The sequence below is a fragment of the Phyllostomus discolor genome, chromosome 4 (assembly GCF_004126475.2).
Source record: "Phyllostomus discolor isolate MPI-MPIP mPhyDis1 chromosome 4, mPhyDis1.pri.v3, whole genome shotgun sequence".
Lineage (NCBI taxonomy): Eukaryota > Metazoa > Chordata > Mammalia > Chiroptera > Phyllostomidae > Phyllostomus > Phyllostomus discolor.
The window spans coordinates 161,225,208-161,246,411 of record NC_040906.2 but is presented as its reverse complement, the minus strand read 5'-3'; the positions used below and the strand labels follow the sequence as shown (position 1 = coordinate 161,246,411).

Genomic DNA, 21,204 nt, shown 5'->3' with positions numbered 1-21,204 from the left:
ATAAAACACAAACTAAAAATGACCAGAAGGGAGTGGGAAGGGGGATAAAGGGGAAAAGAAGGAGAAAGGTTGTAAAGAACATGTATAAAGGACCCAGGGACAAAGAAATGGGGGAGGGGGAGGATTGAATGTAGGAGGTGGACGTGGGTAGGATGGGGGAGAGTAATGGCGCATGGAGAGGGAAATGGGGACAGCTATAATTGAACAATAAAAAATTTAAAAAATAAAATCAATAAACATATCCTTGGGTAAGGATAAAATTTTTAAAAAAATCTTCAAGTTTAAGGTTTTATATTGCATAAAAGTCAAAATTATTTATTTGAAAAATTGGAAATTATGAGTGTTTTTAAGTAACCATCGTTACTGAAAAATATCTGTGCTATACTTGAAAGTCCTTATATGTCCCCCACAATTCTTACTCAAATCTCACTACTCTGGATAACTCGTTTGTTTAATGAGGGCATTACATTTAATAATGTAGGATGCCCAGCTCTAAAAGTTATTTCTTTCTGTTTATAAATCTTTCTATCCCATCATATTTACCACCGAAGAATCCATTTGTTCAGCAAATAACAACTTTGGGCCCCAGAAGTGAAGGCACTGTTGCTGTATGGGCTTACATCCACAAAACACAAACCACTCTGCCCTCATCCAGAAAATGTAAACCAGTGGAGGATGGTAAAAATATATGGGAATCTCACTCCTTTCAAACAACACTGAAAAATGCATTTATCTGCTCCAGCCTTTTTCAAATGAAAATGTAAGTTAATGGGAGTCTGGAAGCCTAACAAAGCACGTCTTCCACCCTTCATACATGTTTAAGAGTGTGCCTGATTTTTCAAATTTGTTGTAAGATATCCGCTAGCCATCCTTCCCATATAGATTCTAGCTCAGTTTTAAACTAAATGCAGGGATTTCATCAATTATGCTACCTGAAAAATTATTTTAACTTAATCATTTAATAGACCTTCGATTTTCTGAATATTAACCCCTTCGTTTTACTAAGTAAATATAATATCCAGAGGCCATGAATTTCAAGTGACTTATCCAAGATCCTGGTAAGTGACAAAGTTAAATCTAGAATATCAGTATGCAGCATACATGCTGATACTTTCTAATAGTTTTCAGTCCCCTTTCTAAAATACAAGTTTGCTTATATAACTTTTCATAAAATGTGTGCAACTATGCTTGAAGCATTAGCAACGTTGCTCACCACAAATTCTAAACAGAATTTAGATGATACAAAAACTCATGAAGTTTTTGGGCTTATCATGTAATTTTTACTGAGGGAAAGAACCGTAGCTGATCTAACTATGAGAATGCTGCTTTTTTGAGTGCTCTGTCAACCCAAAACTAGGGCAACAAACCTAAGCTGTACTAGGAATATAAGTTTAACACACATTAAAATGATGTGCTCTTGAAGGTATAATTTTGGAAACACAATCATTTTTATACATTTATATTAAAAATAATTAAAAGCTTCTGTGTCAAACAGTCTAGCTATGTTAGAATAGCAGACTATAGCAGAAATAATCTGCTATATGTATCTTCTCTTACATAAAACAAAAAAAATAAATATTCAACTAAACCATTTGTGGCTCATTATTTTAATTAACTTTCTAAGCTGAAGATTCTTCAGATAAATCACAAAACTGCAAAAAAGTTGCAAAAGCTTCATTTTATCCATAACACATTTTAAATGTCAGTTTGAAAAGGTTCTTTAGGGAGATCTCATGAAATTTTTCAACACTGATTCAATAAACATGTCATATGACCATTTTGGTAGAAATCAAATTTTCTTTTGTTGTTTACACATTTAGATGCAGATATCTAAATTGCTTCCCTGATTTTCTACCTCCACAGAATGTAGCAAGATGCATTTGTTAAAAGCAACTTCATGATGGCACGTGGAGACACTGCTCACCCCCTTCTCACAGCAAGGAAGATTAATGAGCAAAGAACAAGTGGCTGACATAGACGTACCCATGGGGGTGCCAACGCCATAACCTTTGGAGTCTATAAGGCCACCGATCTGTGTCAGGTTGCAATTCCGCTGGGTAACAAATTCAATGGTTGTTGACTCCATTAGGAAAGCATAATCGGAGGTGAGGACTCGCTGGATTCCTTCTTCATTGCTTTTGACGAGCACTGACTGTCTCCTGCTACTCATAAAGGCCCACATTTTGTCGTACGTGGAGATTTTTGATTTCTGGGAAAAAAATAAAATACATAAGATAATCTTAATTTTCATGTGATCTACAATATTAAGATGGAATTGACTGTGTTTAGTTTACCCATACTACTTTAACTACATTATTAATAATAACATCTAAACAGAAAATCAAAATCTGTTTTAAAAAGTTTCTCAAAGCAATGCCTTACATGTAAATATTTCCAGCTATAGTGTAGGTTTATCTAACAAATATATGAAAAGTGTCTTGATATTCAAACATGCATGAGTAGTAAATCACAGAAGGTAATTAAAAGGAAAATAAACAGGATTGATAAGTAGAGAGTTTTGTGCTTATATCTCACATGAGTACTTCATGTGTATAATTTCATCTCTCAATGTTACAGTAACATTAATTTGATAGGACAGACACTGGACAACTACGGACCCTGTTAAACTTCAAGATGTTATTATTCCAAGTTTAGCTGACTATAAGCCTGATGTCATGGTAATCCCCAAGGACACACCAAGGTTGAAGAGATGAGAGAAATTCATTACAAATAAGGATGTTACAAACAAGAATGATTACATTTTCACTAAGACATAGTCAGCCTCCGGACATCAGGAAATCTATCATTCAGGCCTACTATCTAACTAAATACTTCTGAACCAATAAAATTGAACCTTTTCTACATCCAACTGAAAATTCTCAGTGGGGCTTTACTAGGCTTTCATTACGAAGGGAAAGAAATAGGTTTGATTCAGAAGGCACTGGTACAACATAAATACGAAAAAGGTTAGTACCTGCTTATGGAAATCTCATCTGTGAAACCCTTACTATACTTTACTTCTTGTATAAATACAAAATATTGCTGAAGCTATAAGCACAAGAAGGATATTCATCATACTCGTTACAGTGTTATAAAAAAGCCAAACCAAACTATTTTTAAACAAATAAAAATGCAGTCTTTTCACAGCTTTAAGATGCTTTAGTCCTATATTTGCCAGGTCATAAATGTGATAGTACCACATCTTCTACTAAAAGGCAGGTGCATAACAATATTTATAAACATCCTTGCACTATTTCAAAGAAAAAATAGGAAAGGGAACTCTAAATTTACCTGGGAAAATAAAGGTATGTGGGTGCTATATAAAAACAAGTACAGGGCTAAGCACTAGGGCTCAGAGCAGGAAGACATGCAAATCTGCGCTCTTCAGTGAAGCTAAAACACACTAATGGCCAATGGCTCAAAGTTTAAAAGAAACCAGCTAAAACACCGTGATAAGATTATCAGGATTACAAATTTGGGCTGCTGTTGCGACAGGTCAATTGTTATCAAGTAAAATACTAAAATGTTGGTGATAAATAAGGAAAATAAAAAGTATATGTATGTTTATAATAAAATTATGTTTGGAATAATTAAGACCAATAGCGAGATTTTCTTAGTGAGGCTATCCAAATCAGTAACATAATAAGGATAGAGCAAGTTCACATCCTTTCAAAGGTAAGAATTTTTCCTAATATTTTGGAATACGTGAGGACTAAATAACAATAAAATCAAAATTATATTTTACCTGCAGATTAAAATAATTTTATATAAAAATAAAAATTGCACACTGTTTTTAGTTTAGTGACATTGGTCACTGATAATACACAAATACAATTCAATAAAAGATGGCACTAAAAGTTTATCTAATCAAAATTGCATAGTTATCACTTAAAAACTTTAAATGTAATATCTTTAGTGGAAAATCACAATGCAATATCACAACATGTTTGACCAAAACCAAGCAGAGAGTAGGAAAGTGAACAGAAAGTTATTTTTTTGCCCTTATTGGCCACAGATTGCCTAAATTCTCTGATTTGTTTCAGGTGTAAGAACATTAGCAATCAACGTCTTCCATTTAAATTTGACCAACTCAATTTTTGCCTTGACAGGGCCAAGCCTCTCTTTTATTTAGATTATGTTTCTTGAATTACTCTGATATAATGTGTGACACATGCTTGGAACAATTCTAGATATTGACCAGATTCCACGTATTGCAAATAATTGATATGCAAGGACATCATGGGTATTTGCCTTCATCACAGGAGCAGTGGGAAGCCGAAGCAGGTATGAAGCAGATTTGAGGATGCAATCACATGGCACTGTGAGACCACTAAGGCTGCTATGTAAAGAAATGGATAAGCTGTGGCAATGGCAGATACAAGAAGATAATCTGAAGTGCATAGCAGCAGTCTAGGTAAGAAACAGTACATCTACCAGGAAAATGGTATTGGAGATAGAAAGAGATCTAAGAATGCGAGGTGTCTGTGTGTGTAATGAATGTTATTTGGTCATTATTGGAATATGGGAAGTAAAGTAGAGATTTATGTTAATTCCCTGCTTTCTGATTAAATTTAAGAGTCACAGGGAAAGAGAAAAAACAGACAGATTAAATATTTGGAGGGAAAGATTATATCTGGTAAGTTAGAAACACCTAAGGAACATCTAAATAGACCTGTCATGTAAGTTTGGAGTTCAGTGGAAAATTCAAGACTGAAAATATAGATTTTAAATGTATTCCAGATATAAAAGATTAAGGTAGAAAATCTGGAAATTGTGGTGCTTCAGAAATCAAGGCAAGAGAATATTCAGTGTGGAGGTCAGCATCTGTAGTGACTTGCAAAAAAAAAATGCATATAGTAAGTGAATAATGTCTTTGGATTCAGCAACAGAGAATTCCTTGGTTCTTTTAGCAGAGGCTAATTTAATGGAGTGAAGGACTTAGCAGTAATACTGAAACAGATTAAGAAAGGGAAAAGTAAAATGGAATCAGGATATGCCCCTCCCACAAAAAAATAATCAGAGAGTTAGGTCACTGAAGAATAGGAGACATAGGGAAGCAGATTGGCTTAAGTAGGATTTTCAAGGATTGAAGCAATTTGACCATTTTTAAATGCCAATGGGGAGAGTTTTCAGGAAAAAATAAAAAGAGAGATTTAGTATTCCAGAGAAAAAAAGAACAATCAATAAGGTGTCCAATAAGGTGATTCCAAGTACAATAAAAAAAGGATTTATCTTAAATAAGTCCCTTTAACATTTAATAAAATAATCGTTAAAAAAAGGGATTTAAAATACAGCAGCTGGGTTGACCTCTGAATTCAAACTATTTATATTGAACACATATAGAATTATATTTTAAAATCTATTGTGTAAGAAATAAGAATCCTCAACTAGATTTATTTTTAATAAAATAGGAAATTATTGAATGTTTTTAAAGTAAAATAGACTATAGGATCTCTCAGATTAAAACTGATGGAACAGTACAAGTTAAAGATTTAGAATCTAAATGCATTTAATGTCAAGCAGAAGGGAAATGAAAACACGATTAATCATATATGAGTATGCTGAGGATGAAAATTATATGTAAACATAGAAGGAAGGACATATCAAGTCACAATATGAATTAAAGTTTGTACGGGGAAGATAAGACATACTGAGAGAGCCACCCGTTGTATGTTACGATCAATCTCCTGTCACTATGGTTAGTTTCATCCAATGAAACAGCTACTGATCATTGTTAAGGAATGTGATAAAATCAACAGTGACTAAGCTGCTGAGCTAAAACTTGGAGTCTTTAAAGGTCCTCTGATCACAGCGATAGAGAATTGAGGACTGATATAGTAGAACACCAGGAATGACTCAGAATTTGGAACACAGCTTGGCCCTATGCATTGCTGCTGCCAAACTGACTTAAAAAAAAAAAAGACTTTCCAGAAGAAATGCACTATTTAAAAGATATGTGAAAAATCAAAGTCAGGTAATAAGCTAAGTGTGAAATGATATAATTCTCTGTAAGGTGATAATTGAGATAATGAGATAATGAGATAAATTACAGCCTAACAGAGAAGGTGCTCGAATAGAGTATAGCCAAGTAAAAGGAATATTAAATTAGTGGGGGAACACTAGAAAGAACATCTTGTTTTACTTCTTAATTTCAAAGATAAGAAAACTAAGGCAACTTGATAAGAAAAAAATTACCAGTGAAGGTCAATTTGTAAAGAGAAAAATGGTGATAGGATTTATGACATCATGATTTTATAAAATAATTTTACTTATATAACAAGATAACTTATTTGGCAAAAATATAAAGCATTTGTAAGTATTATTCTTATAGTTATGCTGTACATAGTAAGTGAAATAATGTAAAGCAAACAAATTAAATGACATCTTAGAGGTATTGCTTGAAATGCATATGAAAATCAAAACACTTAAGAGGAAAAGCATATTTAAAATTTTCTGAATAAAGTCATCTTATTGTCATGCAACTTAATCCTGTTACACTCAATACTAGAATCATTTTCTTCCTCTTTTTTCTTTCCTTCTTTTTTCTGTGTCTCACATTAAAGACAATTTTCTTTCTGTGTAACATCGAATGGATTTAGAATGTCAATGTTTAGCAGTGTTTATCAAAATGCTGAGTCTTGTAAGCTGATTTGATTTTTGCTACATCAGCACAAAATAAATAAAAGCAGTTCTTAAGGCAATGTCTTTTTATAATAGTGTTTTTTCTGGACTATGGAACATCAACAAAAGAATGTAAAAAAAAGATTCTTCTCAAGAATAAACTTACAAAGAATACGAAATACAATGTTCTTTTTTATTCAGAGATGACAAATGATTTTGTGTTTTATAAAGAACAATTTTGTGTAAATACCTAAATATTTTAAACCTATAATTAATGATTTAAAACTTAAGGATATACTAGCTTTAGTTTCTGACTGAACTCTAAATTAATTTTACAACCTGAAATTATTTGGCTCTTTACGGATCTCAAATAAGTAATGGTTTTAGGCAATATTTATTCCCAGACTTTTTAGAGATTTTTTTAGAACTTGTAAGATATTACTATAAGGATAATGTTTCAAAATTTTGTTTCTATCCCATCTGAAAAGTTATGAGAGCTAATCAAGTAAGGGTTACTGTTATTCTGCTTGCATAGATCCACTTTTCTCCTATCTGGAACAACATATTTTATAAATACAAAACCATCTTCTTTTTAAAAAATACTTTTGACTTAAACTGCTAGTACACAAATAAATTCTTCATCTCTGTTCATTTTGCTTGCTGTCAAATACAAATTAATATTTAGGCAAGTAGAGGTTGGCAAAGGGGGGATGGTACATCTGTCACAGTGTCAACAACAGAAAATTAATATTTAGGAACCATCTTGTGCTCATTTCACCTGTTTTTATAAATCTGTCAGAGATCCTAAAAATTATAAGAAGATAACATATTTGTGTGACCTCTGGAAGTAAGAATTTAATATTAATATTTTTAATTTTCAAAAAAGAAAGGTAACTATTTCCATGAATGATAGAAAAAATATATATATTTCTCATATATATATATCTTGCTTGAAATATCATAAGCACAAAGAATCAGTAATGAAAATTCAGTACTGTTTTGTTAAGTGTTTTATTATAAATAATATTAGAAGTGATGACTGCAGCTCAGATTCTTTAAGAAAGTTACTCAGGTGCATCTTAGGGCAACCTAAAAAACATATTAAAAACACATTTCTTTTAATCTAAAAATAATTCATAAAAATGTTTTGACTCCTAAAACATAGTGTCTGGTATAATTAGTTGAAGTTTGATGTAAGAATAAATATGATTAAATAGCTAAAATGTGAAGCAGTATTTTTTTACTATTTTTCATAATTACCAAAGTAATTTGGTCATATTTGGCACTAACTCAAATTATTCCTTTTCAATAAATTCCACATGACCAATTTTGTCTCTAACATTAATTTTAATATTTTGTTATAAATAGTATGATAATCTTTCTTGTTCTGTTATAAAAAAGTCACATGTAATAGTTTCCAATGTGTGGTCTGAAAAAAGCCCATACCAAGGTGTCTCTTGGAAAAGTAGAATTTGGCTGAGATTTGCATTTTAATTTTTTTACTGTTGGTAAATAAATTACCAACAATACTGGAACATATGTGCTAGGTAAGAACAGCTGAGCCCTATCTGGACTCATCTGACCTTGGTCATTAGGAAATTAGAGTTAATTCAGGAAAACAGGACGGCAGCCATATGTGGTTCATATCAAAGGTGGAGCTGGGGCTAGTGCAGTGATCCGGAAACATTTGGTTGTTAGCAAACCTGTCAGTCCTTGGAATAACTCTGGCAGTTTTATCTCAGAGCATCTGCAATCTCTGAAAACAGGATATCTGAAGTGAAAGACAATGAAACCGAGAGAACTGCTCTTCTTAGTGTTACTGAGAATTAAGACAGGAATAAGAGTGTAATGACTATGCATACTATGATGGGCAGCAAGTTTAAAACAGTTTGATGCAGTTAAAGGCAGCTGTCCTTTTTAGGTAGTTGAACCAGTATTAGTTCATTCTGCACTCTACAAAATCAGTGACAGTGAGTCTTCCAATCACTGCACTTTATTCTTTAAATGAAATATTCGCAGCTCTTCTGGTCAGATGTTTTCTTTTGTTTCAAATAATAGTATCCCACAATATATTTTACTGTCATTTTGACAAATTTAAATTGCAATAGAAATCTTAACTTCACTGGGTCAATGGAGAAACTTGAATAAGCCACGATTTCTTAGGCCTATCTAATAAAATTCTTTCCTACTAGTTTCACCAAAGTATAATGAGGAATAAATGAGAAAATCCATACAAATTGACTTTAGCAAGCTATAAAGCTCTCAAAACATATGAGGATTTTATTTGTATTGCAAGTTTATGTAATCAATCAATGGAGAAACACAGAAACTCTATGCTAACACTGGGGCATGTGTCACTACATTCCTGTATCTCTGTCTCTTTATTTGTACACCTTACAACTTTTAGAACTATGGAAACTTGCTCCCTCTTTGTTCCCTATAACTTGACCTAATTACCCTAGTGAGCAAGACTAGCAAAATGACCCTGAGCCATTGCTGAGGGAGCATCATTAACCAACATGACATAACAAGAGACCTTTCCACATAGGGAGCCTCAGGGGCACAGAGGTCTTATTTTAAATCTCAGCTCACTGTATTGAATGATTCATTGACTCACTTGCTTACTCATTCGCTGACTTGTTATTTCATTCCAATATTTATAGAGCACCAGCTTGCTGTAATAACCATGTCTGGTACTGGGCAGGCAGAGATTAACCAAGAACAGATAATGCTCTTGTCCTAACAAAGCTTAACTCACCTAATGCATGACAAGTAAATGAGGAATTATAAAATGACATGATGAGTGTCATGGCAAATGGCAGCTAAAGTGTAACCTAAATTAATGAGTGGTGGTATGGCAGAAAGTCAGGAATTAATTCTCATTTCTTCAAGATTCAAACCAGTCACAGTGTTACAGATCCCTTACTCCATCTGTCATTAAAATTCTGCATTATGAGTAGGTGTGACCAAAACTATCAACATTGAAACTCTTAAAAGAATTATTGTTCTCACTTTGCCACAACCTGTTCTCAAGTATCTAAACTTTATTGGGAGATAATGCAAACTTCATCACACACACAAACACACACACACACCGTATCTGTAACCCTCTGTACCTTAAACTGCACACAAAGTGAAATTTTTCCACCATTTTCTGTAAACTTACCTACATTAAAATATACACCAAAGGGATGAGCAATGTTTTGTTTCTATATAGTAAAGAAATAACCTTGATTGGGTCTTGGGGATCTGAGGGAGAAGAGATGAACAGCTCTAAACACACCTCTGCCTGCTGGCTGGACAAGCCTGTTTGATTACAACAATCTTAATGTGTATAAAGTAATCATATCATTCAATATATGAATCATTCATCTCAGGTACATTTTCATTAGAAGAGCCACACTTCAGCCAGGGGGCTTGAACTGGCCATTTTTTCCAGCTGGAATGCACTTCTCTCATATGTATCTGTGCCTTGCTCTGTTACCTTCTCTGAATCTCATTTTCAAGAAAATGTCCACTATGTACCCTATTTATAATTCCAACCCCTCACTTACCATGGATATGCCTTCTGCTTTATTTTTACTCATACCATTGAATAACTATGTAGGATATTGTATATTGCCCATTTTTGCTTTTGTATCTATTCAGTTTCTATCTCCATCCACTATAAATAGACTCCATAGAGTCAAAAGATTTTGTCTTGTCTTGCTCATCTTTCTTTATATATAGCCCCTATACCTAGAGCAGTGCCTGGAACAGAGTAGGTATGAGCAGAGATTTATTAAGCAAAAAAAATAATAATAAAATGAGTAAGTAAATGAAAAAATGCATTCAATTTATTGTGCTGGAATATAAGAAGGATATATTAGCCTCATTCCTGGAGTTACCACACTAAGTAACACTTGATGAGTAATTTCATCCTGCTAGAACTCAACTTGCTCAACTGCAGAATAAAAAGGTAAAACCATAGAAATGCTAAGATATCTTTCATCAGAGATAATCTATATAACTATACATGTTTAAAAGAGTAAGTAGGCACATTTACTTCTTCCATATTCTGTCTGGGGCTTAATTTAATAAGGAAAGAAATACCACAGCCTAGTTTTAAAGTAAAGCATAAAGAAAAACACATCACTGTACTACATACATAATTTTAAGTTCAATTCCAATGTTAAATTGTAGCTGCAATTTTATCATAAAAAATACTAGAATGTAGTTCACATTCTCCATATCTCAGGAATGGGGAATAGGATTAGCCCGTTATTGTTTCTCCCTTGCTTCTAGATCATCACTATTACACTCCTAAAAATAAACCAAGATAGAAAACACTGATCTTTTAAGACTCATGCCACAGACTCTTACTACCTGAATCCTCTATCTAGAATATGTTATTAATTTTCTGAATATGACCATCATTCCCAGAATATTCTAGTACCCAGATGCTTGTTTCTTTTCAGTTATTAACTAGTAAATGTTGAAAACATTATATCTCTAGAAAAGGAGTAAAGGTCCAGATTCATAATGTTTTCCTGGTTTTAAGGTTTAAATATTCCTGCCATTGTCATTCTCAAGCCATGATATAAAGAAATCTCTAAAATTTTTGAATATTTAATTTCTACAAGTTAGTATAAACCAGCTCCAACACACACCACTGCTTCTCCTTCACCGAAAGTTCTAAGCTACTCCCCAATCATTTCCAATGACTTCCTTACCTTCACCAGCCAAGTCCATAGTCAGATAATGTATTTATCAATGACTGAATTGGCTTTACTTTTGAAATCAATACTAAAATATCCTACTTTATAATTATAATCTCATTTATTTCTAGTTTCTTATTTCTACTATTCAATTTCTTTACTAGCCATTTTTCTTTTTAAAAAAATATATAATCTTTATTATATTTTCCATTACCATTTAGTCCCTTTATACCTCCATCTGCCAAGTAATCACCACATAGTTATCCATGTCCATGAGTCCTTTTTCCTTTTTGCTCAATCCCTCCACCCCCTAAATGCCACCTCCCAATAGCTATCATCTATTCTCCATCTAGAAGTCTGTTTCTCTTCTGCTTATTAGTTCAGTTTGTTTATCAGATTCCACATATGAGTGAAATCATATGGTATTTGTCTTTCCCTGACTGGCTTATTTCACTTAGTATAATGTTCCCTAGGTCCATGCACACTGTTGCAAAGGTAAAATTTTCTTCAATGGTGCCTCATGACCATTAATGACCTACATTTCATTAGCTCTTTCTACTTTATATTCCACTGTTCAGGTGAACATTCATGATCCATCATTTCAAAATTATTGTTGCTAATATCTAAACTCACTAAACTTCCTCTCTCTCTCTTTCTCTCTTTTTGAACCACCTAATCTAACCTCAACCCTAACTAAACCCAACTAACCACTTCCTCTGAATCTGTATCATGGCAGCACAATATTATTAAAAATGGTCATACTACAAAGTGTGGAGCTCAAGTCCATGCTCAACACTGCCTGGAGCATATACTTCTTTCAATTTATTTTCTACGATGTCTATTTCAACTTTCTCTCCTTTCCTAAAACTCAAAATCTCCTATGGAGTCACTCACAGGTTTTTAGTTGGCCTTGCCTTTGCTTCATAGGAAAAAATGAAATCATGTGTGGGAACACATTTAAAGGCCAATCAAAAACCTTGTTAGAGCAAAAATCTTATATTGGAATCTCTCCTCTTCTCTTTCTGTTCTGGTACACTTGCTCCCAGCAAATCCTTCATTTCATGGTATAGATTCCACCACATTCTTTTCTCTCTGGCAAGTCCCTTTAACTGACAACATTTAAGTATGTTTAAATAGATTAGATCTCAACTACCTTCCCTCTAGTTAATCTTCTTTCCCCCAGAATGGTCTTTCTAAATCACAAACTGGGTTATTTCAATCCACACTTTATTAACTGACCTATAAGTCTTCCTGGTACCCCTAAGATGAGAAGGCATTAATAACACAAGGCTACAATGCTCTAGCAGACAATGCTAGTTGTCTGCCTATTTCCTCCTTTTGACAAACTTCTAATAGAATATACATTTTCTAATCTCCCCTTCATAGCAAGTTAGCCATTTAACCTAATTTTATGTCCAATGTATAATGAGAGAACATTAATAGAGTTTATGATGAACTCTTCGTGATAGGACAGATTCAGTAGGCATGTTCCCTGTGCATTCCTTGACTAATTCTATATTCCCATAGTACATGTAGCCAACCTTGGCAGTTTTTAATTATGCATTCTATTTCATGATTATCTGGTTAATTTTTCTCTTCTCCATAACTCTTGTTGAGTCATAGTGTTAGGTATATTTTTCTACCTAGTACAGAAACTGACAGAAAGACACTCAGTGAATGTTTCAACAAATGAAAAAAGTACATTAATGAAATGATAAAAAGGCCATAAGCTATGAAACACCAGGTTATTATCAAAACTATATCATTAAAGATTCATCCCGAGGAAAAATGTAATAATGCACTTTTATTAATTCTGGAAGTATTAACTATATAAAGTTATTATAGAATAGCTGAAGGAAATATTCAGTTTAATCATATAAATGTATTAAATCTCGTTTTCATGCAGATAAGTTTAAATAATAGGCTAATTACAACTAACATCACAATTTGTAGAAGGAAGACTTGGGTCAATATCATGGCTGATTTTACAAATAGCATAATTCTTACCTGCTTTTCTGAAACTACTTTTGACTCAGAACTTATTATGTGCAAAATGTTATGCTAAGCACTTTAAGAACACAATATCATTTAAACACTCATATCCCTGTGAGAGGATTTGTGAGACCCATCACAAAGATGAGAAAAGTAATATTTTAGGGTGATTAAATATCTAGCTCAAGATTTAAGGCAAAGTTTTAATTTATATGCTTAAGCAAGTTGTTTTGACTTATAACAGTAGACACAGTTTTGCTGAAATTGCTTTCCTATAATTAATCCTTAGTGTTCTTTATGACAGTGATTTACAGATAAGCCAAAATACACTTTCTAAAGTATTATTAAGATGAAGCAAAATACATGCAAGACAATAGATTCTGGCTAACCAATTGGACAATAATAAATTTAAGAGAAAATACCCAAAATACTTACACAGAGTAATAATGTGTAATGAAACCCAAAGAACACACAAAAATCTAATAAATATACCAAGAGAAAAAAATGCTATGCATATATAGTATGATAGAGTTGAATAGTTTTCAAGAAACATCCTTTGAAGTGATTTCTAAAAATGGTAATTTCAAGTATGTATTAAATGGTTTCTAAATAAAGCTAATTTAAACTTATAAGGTGGTAAGAGTATGTGGTGTGTGTGAGATATATCCCCTGAAGAGGCTTGAACCTACTAGGGAGTACAGGAAGAATATTTTAAGCAGCTAGAGGCTAAAACTGATCCAATCTAAGACCAACATACATGAAATACAAGTAAATATTCACCACTTGCCAGCACAAGTTCTTTCCAAGCCACGGTGGTAACAGAAATAGGTAAGGCAAGGTGAATACACAGTGACTTGGTTTTATGACATTAAAGGCAGTGGGAGAAACAATGTACATGTACTCTAACACTTATGTATTTCACTAAAATTACTCTCCACATGAATATCCTTTGTTTAGACACAAAGCTCTACTAGAAGCTTCTGTATGTACCTTGGAGCGGAGATAGTTAAGACATATGTGGCTAATGTCTCTAATGAATATTCATCACTCCCTATTTTCCAATAATCATTGCAATTTGGTATAGATTTTGAGTTACCTTTTATGTACTCAGTCATACTGGGAATTAGTTTTCTTCTATCCAGATATTCAATTTGGTACATGACTATTTATTTTATTTTTTTGGAACTCCCCATCTCTGAGTTAGAGTTCCATTATTTGGGTGGCTACAGATCTAATTCCAATTTATATATGCTTGCAAAATTTAAGGTTTACTTTTGTTCAGCAGGCTCCATAATAAGAATGCCTGAGCCAAATTTCTCTCCACAGAAACAGATACTCAACAAGAGCAAATCAAGTCAATTAAGCTTTTACACCAGAAACCTATGTTGTTTTCTAAATAGTTCCAGCCTTCAACCTTATTTGAAAACAAAATCCTTCTAAATAATCCACAGAAATTTCAACTTTTCTTTCAGATGGAATGCTCACATTTTCAGAGTGGATTACTAAATATACAAGAGTATAATTTTAAAAAAACTCAAATCAAATAAATCAAGCTTTTAAAGTATAGTTACAGAAAATATGTGTGCACATGGGTGGGTGGGTGTGTGTTTTAATCAGCCAATTTTATAAAATTGTACAATAAGGAATAATTACTAAACTGAAAAATCTATCTTCCTTTTAATTCACTGAACAAAGTAACTTTAGCTTTTTATCATGCTTTATGGATCTTATTTTGGAATGTTACCTAGTTAAGTGTACATAAGTGATTTGTCAAATTATAGCAAAAACATTCATTTAAAAGGAAAATAAAATAAAATTAATTTAAAGAATTAAAACAATACCACCAAACTTAAAAAACAATATAGATTGTTTGATGTATATTTGAGTAAATATATTCTTATGTATACTGAATAAATATCTATAATACAAATCAGTAAAACAAGAATGTTTTCTGATAGTTATATCCATAGCTTTTATCTTTAAATGTATTAGCATCAGTTTGGCCATATTGTGGTTGAAAAAAATGAAGAAAAGTATATCTCAGTATTTAAAACACAAACTGATTCACAAAAGTAACTTTCTTAAAATTAAAAATTCAATTTAGATTGAGTTGAAGTTTCAAGGGCATTTTTAAAAAGTATAACCATAACTCAACCTTCTCAATATATAAGCATGGGAATTCAGCTGTAACTAAAAATGCATGAAATTAGATATGGATGAATTTAGTTAAATAAAAGAAAGAGCAACTGAAAATATGATGCAAAATAAAAATATTAAACCTAACAAGGAATGTGAATAAAAATGCCAATAAATCTCTAAAAAGATAAGGCAGTAAAATTATTCTAGGTCATCACCTCCACTTTGATTTATGAGTATTAAAATTCTATTAAAATATAAATTAGTAAATACCAAAGTGAAAGTAAATAACTAACATTGGTGAAAACTGAGGTATAGATAACAAAATTATCTGAAAAATACTAAAGTAAATATAATGTTTTTTATTTATATTTACGTTATCATTCACCTTGCTGAGAGTATCATTTTACCCATCTAATCACTTTCAGAGAAAGTAAAAATGAAGTACTAATTTATACTCAGCATTTATATGTAATAATACCACTTACAACAGCATGGATGGACCTGGAAAACATTATGCTAAGTGAAATAAGCCAGTTACAGAAAGACTAACACTATGTGATTTCACTCACATAGGAAACTAATGAACAAACTGAACTAACAAGGAAAATAAGGACAGACTTCTAGATGGACAGCAGGATGACAGCTGGAAGTTAGTGGGGAAGTTAGGGGGTAGAGGGACTGAGCAAAAAGGAAAAAAATACTCATGGACATGGACATAGCAATCAGTGTGGTGATTGCTAGGGGAAGGGGAATATAAGGGGACTACATGGTCATGGGAAAAAATGCAATAAAGATTAAATCCCAAATAATAATAATAATAATAATAATAATAATAATAATAATAATAATAATTTGGTATAAGAGCTATTCTGCATGGCATGGGCCCAGCTCCCACTCGAAAAGGCCAGTGGAAAGTGAGGTCTGGCACACAGGACCCATGCACATGGATAGGTTCTCCTGTGGGGAATCAGGCCTGCATTGTACCTAGGCTGCTTTGAGACTTGCTTTTTGTTAAAACTCCCCTACCCTGAATTGGGGCAGCAAACATTTACTGCATATTGTTAACTTCCTAAAATCTATGCTAAACCTTCCAAGGAGAATATATCCAGTTCAACCACCTTTCCCTTTACATTGCAAATATCCTTCTTCTGTGATGTGATTAGCAACATCCTCTCCTTTGTTTTCTGTAAAAGGTAATCACCTAAAGCAAACCTGTGTACAGTGAATGAGAACCATCCTCAATGTAGTTTTATTGCTCAGAAAAGCAATAAAAGCTTGTCAAGGCAAGGGTTGGGGTGCTCTCCCCTTGAGAGAGTGGCTGTACCATCCCTTTTCCTCCACAGGACTTCTGTAGTCTATGTGAATTTGTTTGTTACATCCACAATGCCATGGACACTACAGGCCGGTGTCCACATCAATTGGTACTCACTTTTGCATTTAAGTATTCTAGAGAAACAAAGTACTTTACTCTGAAACTTAGTAACTGGGGAGTTAAAAAGAAAAATAAATATTTAGGACTACACTGCAATATTATTTGGATTTTTACTTATTAGCTATTATCTTCACAGCTACATTTTCTACCCTGCCAGAAAAGAGGTTTTTCATAAAAGTATTAGTCTTTTCACTAGAATGTATTTTTAAAATGTTTATTTTCCATAAGACTGTGACCCTGTCCAGAAAACACACAGTTCTCCATAAAGACATAATGGGCAATAACTTCTTTTTATTGAATACATGGGTATCGTCAATCCAGCACATCCAAATGACTATTATACCTTCAAAACACTCAATTTATTTAAAATCTGCTTGCACTCTAAAAAAAAATTTTTAAGAATTGCCTTCAGATGTTAAATGATATCCTTTTTAAACTTTAAATAAAATTGATATATAATATTGTACTAGTTTCAGGTATATAGTATAGTGATTCAATGTTTTTATGCCTTATGATGTAATTACTCCACTAATTCTAGTAATCATGTGTCAATAAGCAAACTTATCAAAAAATAATTGACTATATACTACATCCTTTTAAATACTCTCATTATTAACACTTATATGTCCTACTAGAGTAAGTTTGTTTTTGAAAGTAAATAAAAATATTTGGAGTAAAACAATGTATATTTAAGCCATACACTAATTTTGTCATTGTTCTAAAAGCAGAAATAGCTCTTAAGTAAATGAGCTGGTTTTCATGAGTGTATGTAAGTGTATTCTAAAAATAATTCCTAAATGAAAGTTCTTAGAATATTTTTTAGCACTCAGACTGTCAAAAACAGTCTCCTGAGGTGTTTCCCTTGTAGAATGCCATTCATCTGCAGTATATAAACAAGTATAGTATTTGTACACAGTCTTTTTAACTTAAAGTTTTTTCTTAATTATATTTTCATTAATTTAGTAGAAAAACTGTTTACATAAAAACTCAATTTGCCTGTAATCTTTTTAATATATATATGTAGATGACATGAAATAAAATTGAATGTTTCAGTTGAGGTACCAAGAAAAAACTGACATAAAACACTAAATAAAGTGTCCAAAGCACAACAATGAAGACACTTCATAGTAAATTTAGAAGCAATTAAATTGATCAGGAGGTACAAAAAATTAATGAAAGATTAATAATGAAAATTTTGATGATAATTTAAGAGAGAGGTATGCATTAGTTTAAGTGGGGATATGTGTATCATATACCACATATTCCCAAACTACATGAGTGATAACAGCCTGAAAAAATTAATCCAAATCCCCTACATTGGTTGACACAGAGACCTGTGCCACCTCACACAGGTTAGGAAAGCTAAAGAATGAATCTTTCTGTGAGAAGGAACAGCATCCGTTTCCAGTGCAGAGGAGAAGTGTTTCAATCCCTGGAAGAAATGCAGGCTCTGAGTAAGAATATGAGTGTTTGCCCAAAAGGGCAGCTGACACAAGAAGAAACTGCTAGCTTTCCAGTTAGCACAAATTCAACATTTGCTCAGATAGGCGTCACAGCTACTCCACCAGAATCCTGTCCTTGATTCTAATGAATTTGCAGATGTTAAGGAATACTACCTCTGCTGATGGAGAATTTCCTGTTATACCATCCATCAAAAAGATATGTCAGGAAGGCATCAAACCAGATGGTAAAGAAAAGTTTTTAGAGGGCAGTTTGACTGACGTCAGCCCTAAATTTTGGCTGATAACATATTTTTGACTTGATAAAAGTAATCAAACTGGTAGCATAACTAATTTGCATAAGCAAATGCTACTAATTAGAATATCTATTTAAATGAAGCCATGGCAAATTTTAATGTTTTTAAAAAGTTCAGGAAAATAGCAAACTGAAAGCTTTTTCTTAAAATTATTTCATATAAAAGAAACACAAAATGTTTGAACATTTATTTCAAATGAAAGAAAATGCCATTAGAATACCTCATAGAATATTTTATTAGTTACTTTTAGAATACAACTTCCTTTATTAATAAGATAATTACTTAAAAATTAACTTTTATTTCAAATCTTTCCTAGCAACATTATCATTTTTTAAAACATAGCTTAACTTATCAGAAAGCTGTAGTTATTTAGGGTACTTGAGGGAAATAAGCAAATATGCCCACATATGCTTGCCCTTTCATTTCATAATTTCCAATGTCTTCTAAATAAAACAATGATTTTTTAGTAATTTTCTCTTAGGAGACTGCATACACCTATTTGACTAAGCATCTGACACACAGGAGTACAATTTCCTACCTAAAATAACCCACAGTTCTTGAATGTTTCTATGTAACTCATAAACAGCAGCCACTTGGCAGTTACACTGAGAAAATTCAGAGAAGTAAACCCAAGGACAGGTAAGGGCATAGGCAAGAGGACAATCTAATTCAATAAGAGAACTTAAAATATCAAAGATTTCAGAATTTTTCTCAATAAGATGTTTTAAGTAGTAATTAATCTGGAAGTTATTGTTTTCCACTGAAAGGTTTATCCCTGCCACTTGGGAAAAAGGAAGTTTCTCTTCTTAACAGTGTCTGTCGAAGGCATTTTAAAGAGAATAAAATATAGATAAATGAAGAGCTTCATTTTTTAAAAAATCACATTGATCTGAGGTTAGTAAGCTAGAAACAGCAACAGTATAGAATTATAGGATGATACTTTCTGAAGATATACGCGGTTTCTTATATACAAACAACTGTGAGCAGAGACCAAATAAAGTTAGTGTATAAAAGCGCTGCCTGAAACAACCATTACAATGAAGATAATGTGGCACTGTTCAATAAATGGTGAACAAAAGTGAGTTCATGGTATTGAAATACACTAAAAATGGCTTGTTAGTTGGATTTGCTAATTCTTTTCCATTTTTATGTGTTTAGAGAACAATGAGTACACATCTTTGTGACCATGACATTTCTGAAGCAAAGAGTAATGTGCTCAGATATACATTCTTCAAAATAACTGGTTGCACTAATTGATTTCAATTAATTTAAACAAATAATTCTTTGTGGAGTTAATTTTAAATAATTTAATCTATACCTTCACTTTTGTAATTTATAGGAGAGAATTAGATATTGTGATTTATGAGTATTTTATTAAAACTACATACATATGTAGAATACACACATACATGAATATATAAAAGTTTACATATAAAATATTATATTTAACACAATACTTCATAAAAATGCATTGTTTAAAGGGCTCGGGTCAGTAGGGATGGGCTGTTGGTTTCTGTGAACTAGACAGCGGTGATGATCACACAACTTTGTGAACAGGGTAAATGCCATTGAACCACACACCCTAAAATGCTTAATTTCATCTCATGTGAATTTTGCCTCAACAAACTGTTATTAAATCACTAAAAAATTTTCTCAAGATTGATATTATAATAGTGATGATTCTGGACATACATGGTTTCAGAGTAACTGGTTCTTTTCCAAGGTCCTGAAGCACTCACTTTCAGGAAATTCACTGTGATTCACCAAGAGTTTAACCTGAATTAATTAGTACACATAAAATAATTTTGAATAGATAAGCTCATTTAGAAGACATTTTACATTTGGAGAAGCCAAAAACCATTAGATAAGGTATCTAATATTTATCTATATCATATCTTTTATTTTGGCAACAAAGCTACTTTTAGAGTGCAAACTCCCAACTTATTTATTATTATTATTAATGAGTCACCAACAGTAGATCTCACAAGTCTTCTTTGTCCTCACATTCTTTATGCTGTGTTACTAGCAGGACTATTCCCTCCTGTATTTACCCCTCTGTGTTGTTGTTCGATCACATGTTCTGCCTCTCCAAATCTTTAATCCAAAAAGTATACTTTCTCTTCCTTGTCTTTTCCATATATGCTTTTCAAATGATTATGGATGAACTCACCCCTTATGCTGCTAAGCATTTTCCATCAAACTGTAATGACCTCTCTGGCTATAAAATCAAAGGTAATAAAAAAATTTTAATCATGGGATTAAAATTTTAGAATAATTTTTACCAAACTATTCCCTGTGTCAATTTCACTGGATTTCAGAAATGGACTTCAGCACTAGAGAAATATACACTTATTTTAATAACACAGTTAATGAAGGAATAATATAGTATTAAAAGTGGTAGAATCTCCAAAAATAGTTGAAGAGATCAAAACTGAAAAAATTTATTCAAATAGCTCGCTGTTGATTATCAATTCAGTCACATTCAGTGATGCTACATAGACCTATGGTTCTTATATTCTCTTGGAAATACTTCAAGTTTTACCACAGGATAAACTTATTTATGGAGA

At 32.4% G+C, this 21,204-nt stretch overlaps 1 protein-coding gene across 3 annotated transcripts in view; it reads right to left on the bottom strand.

Annotated features, from left to right (window-relative positions):
* Positions 1-21,204, bottom strand: part of GRIK2 (glutamate ionotropic receptor kainate type subunit 2) — a 591,009-nt gene that overhangs the window by 27,451 nt on the left and 542,354 nt on the right. For all 3 annotated transcript variants that reach the window (XM_028510071.2, XM_028510069.2, XM_036024519.1), the window contains one exon: positions 1,984-2,209. In XM_028510071.2, the coding sequence (XP_028365872.1) occupies positions 1,984-2,209 (226 nt within the window). The remainder of the gene's footprint in view (positions 1-1,983; positions 2,210-21,204) is intronic.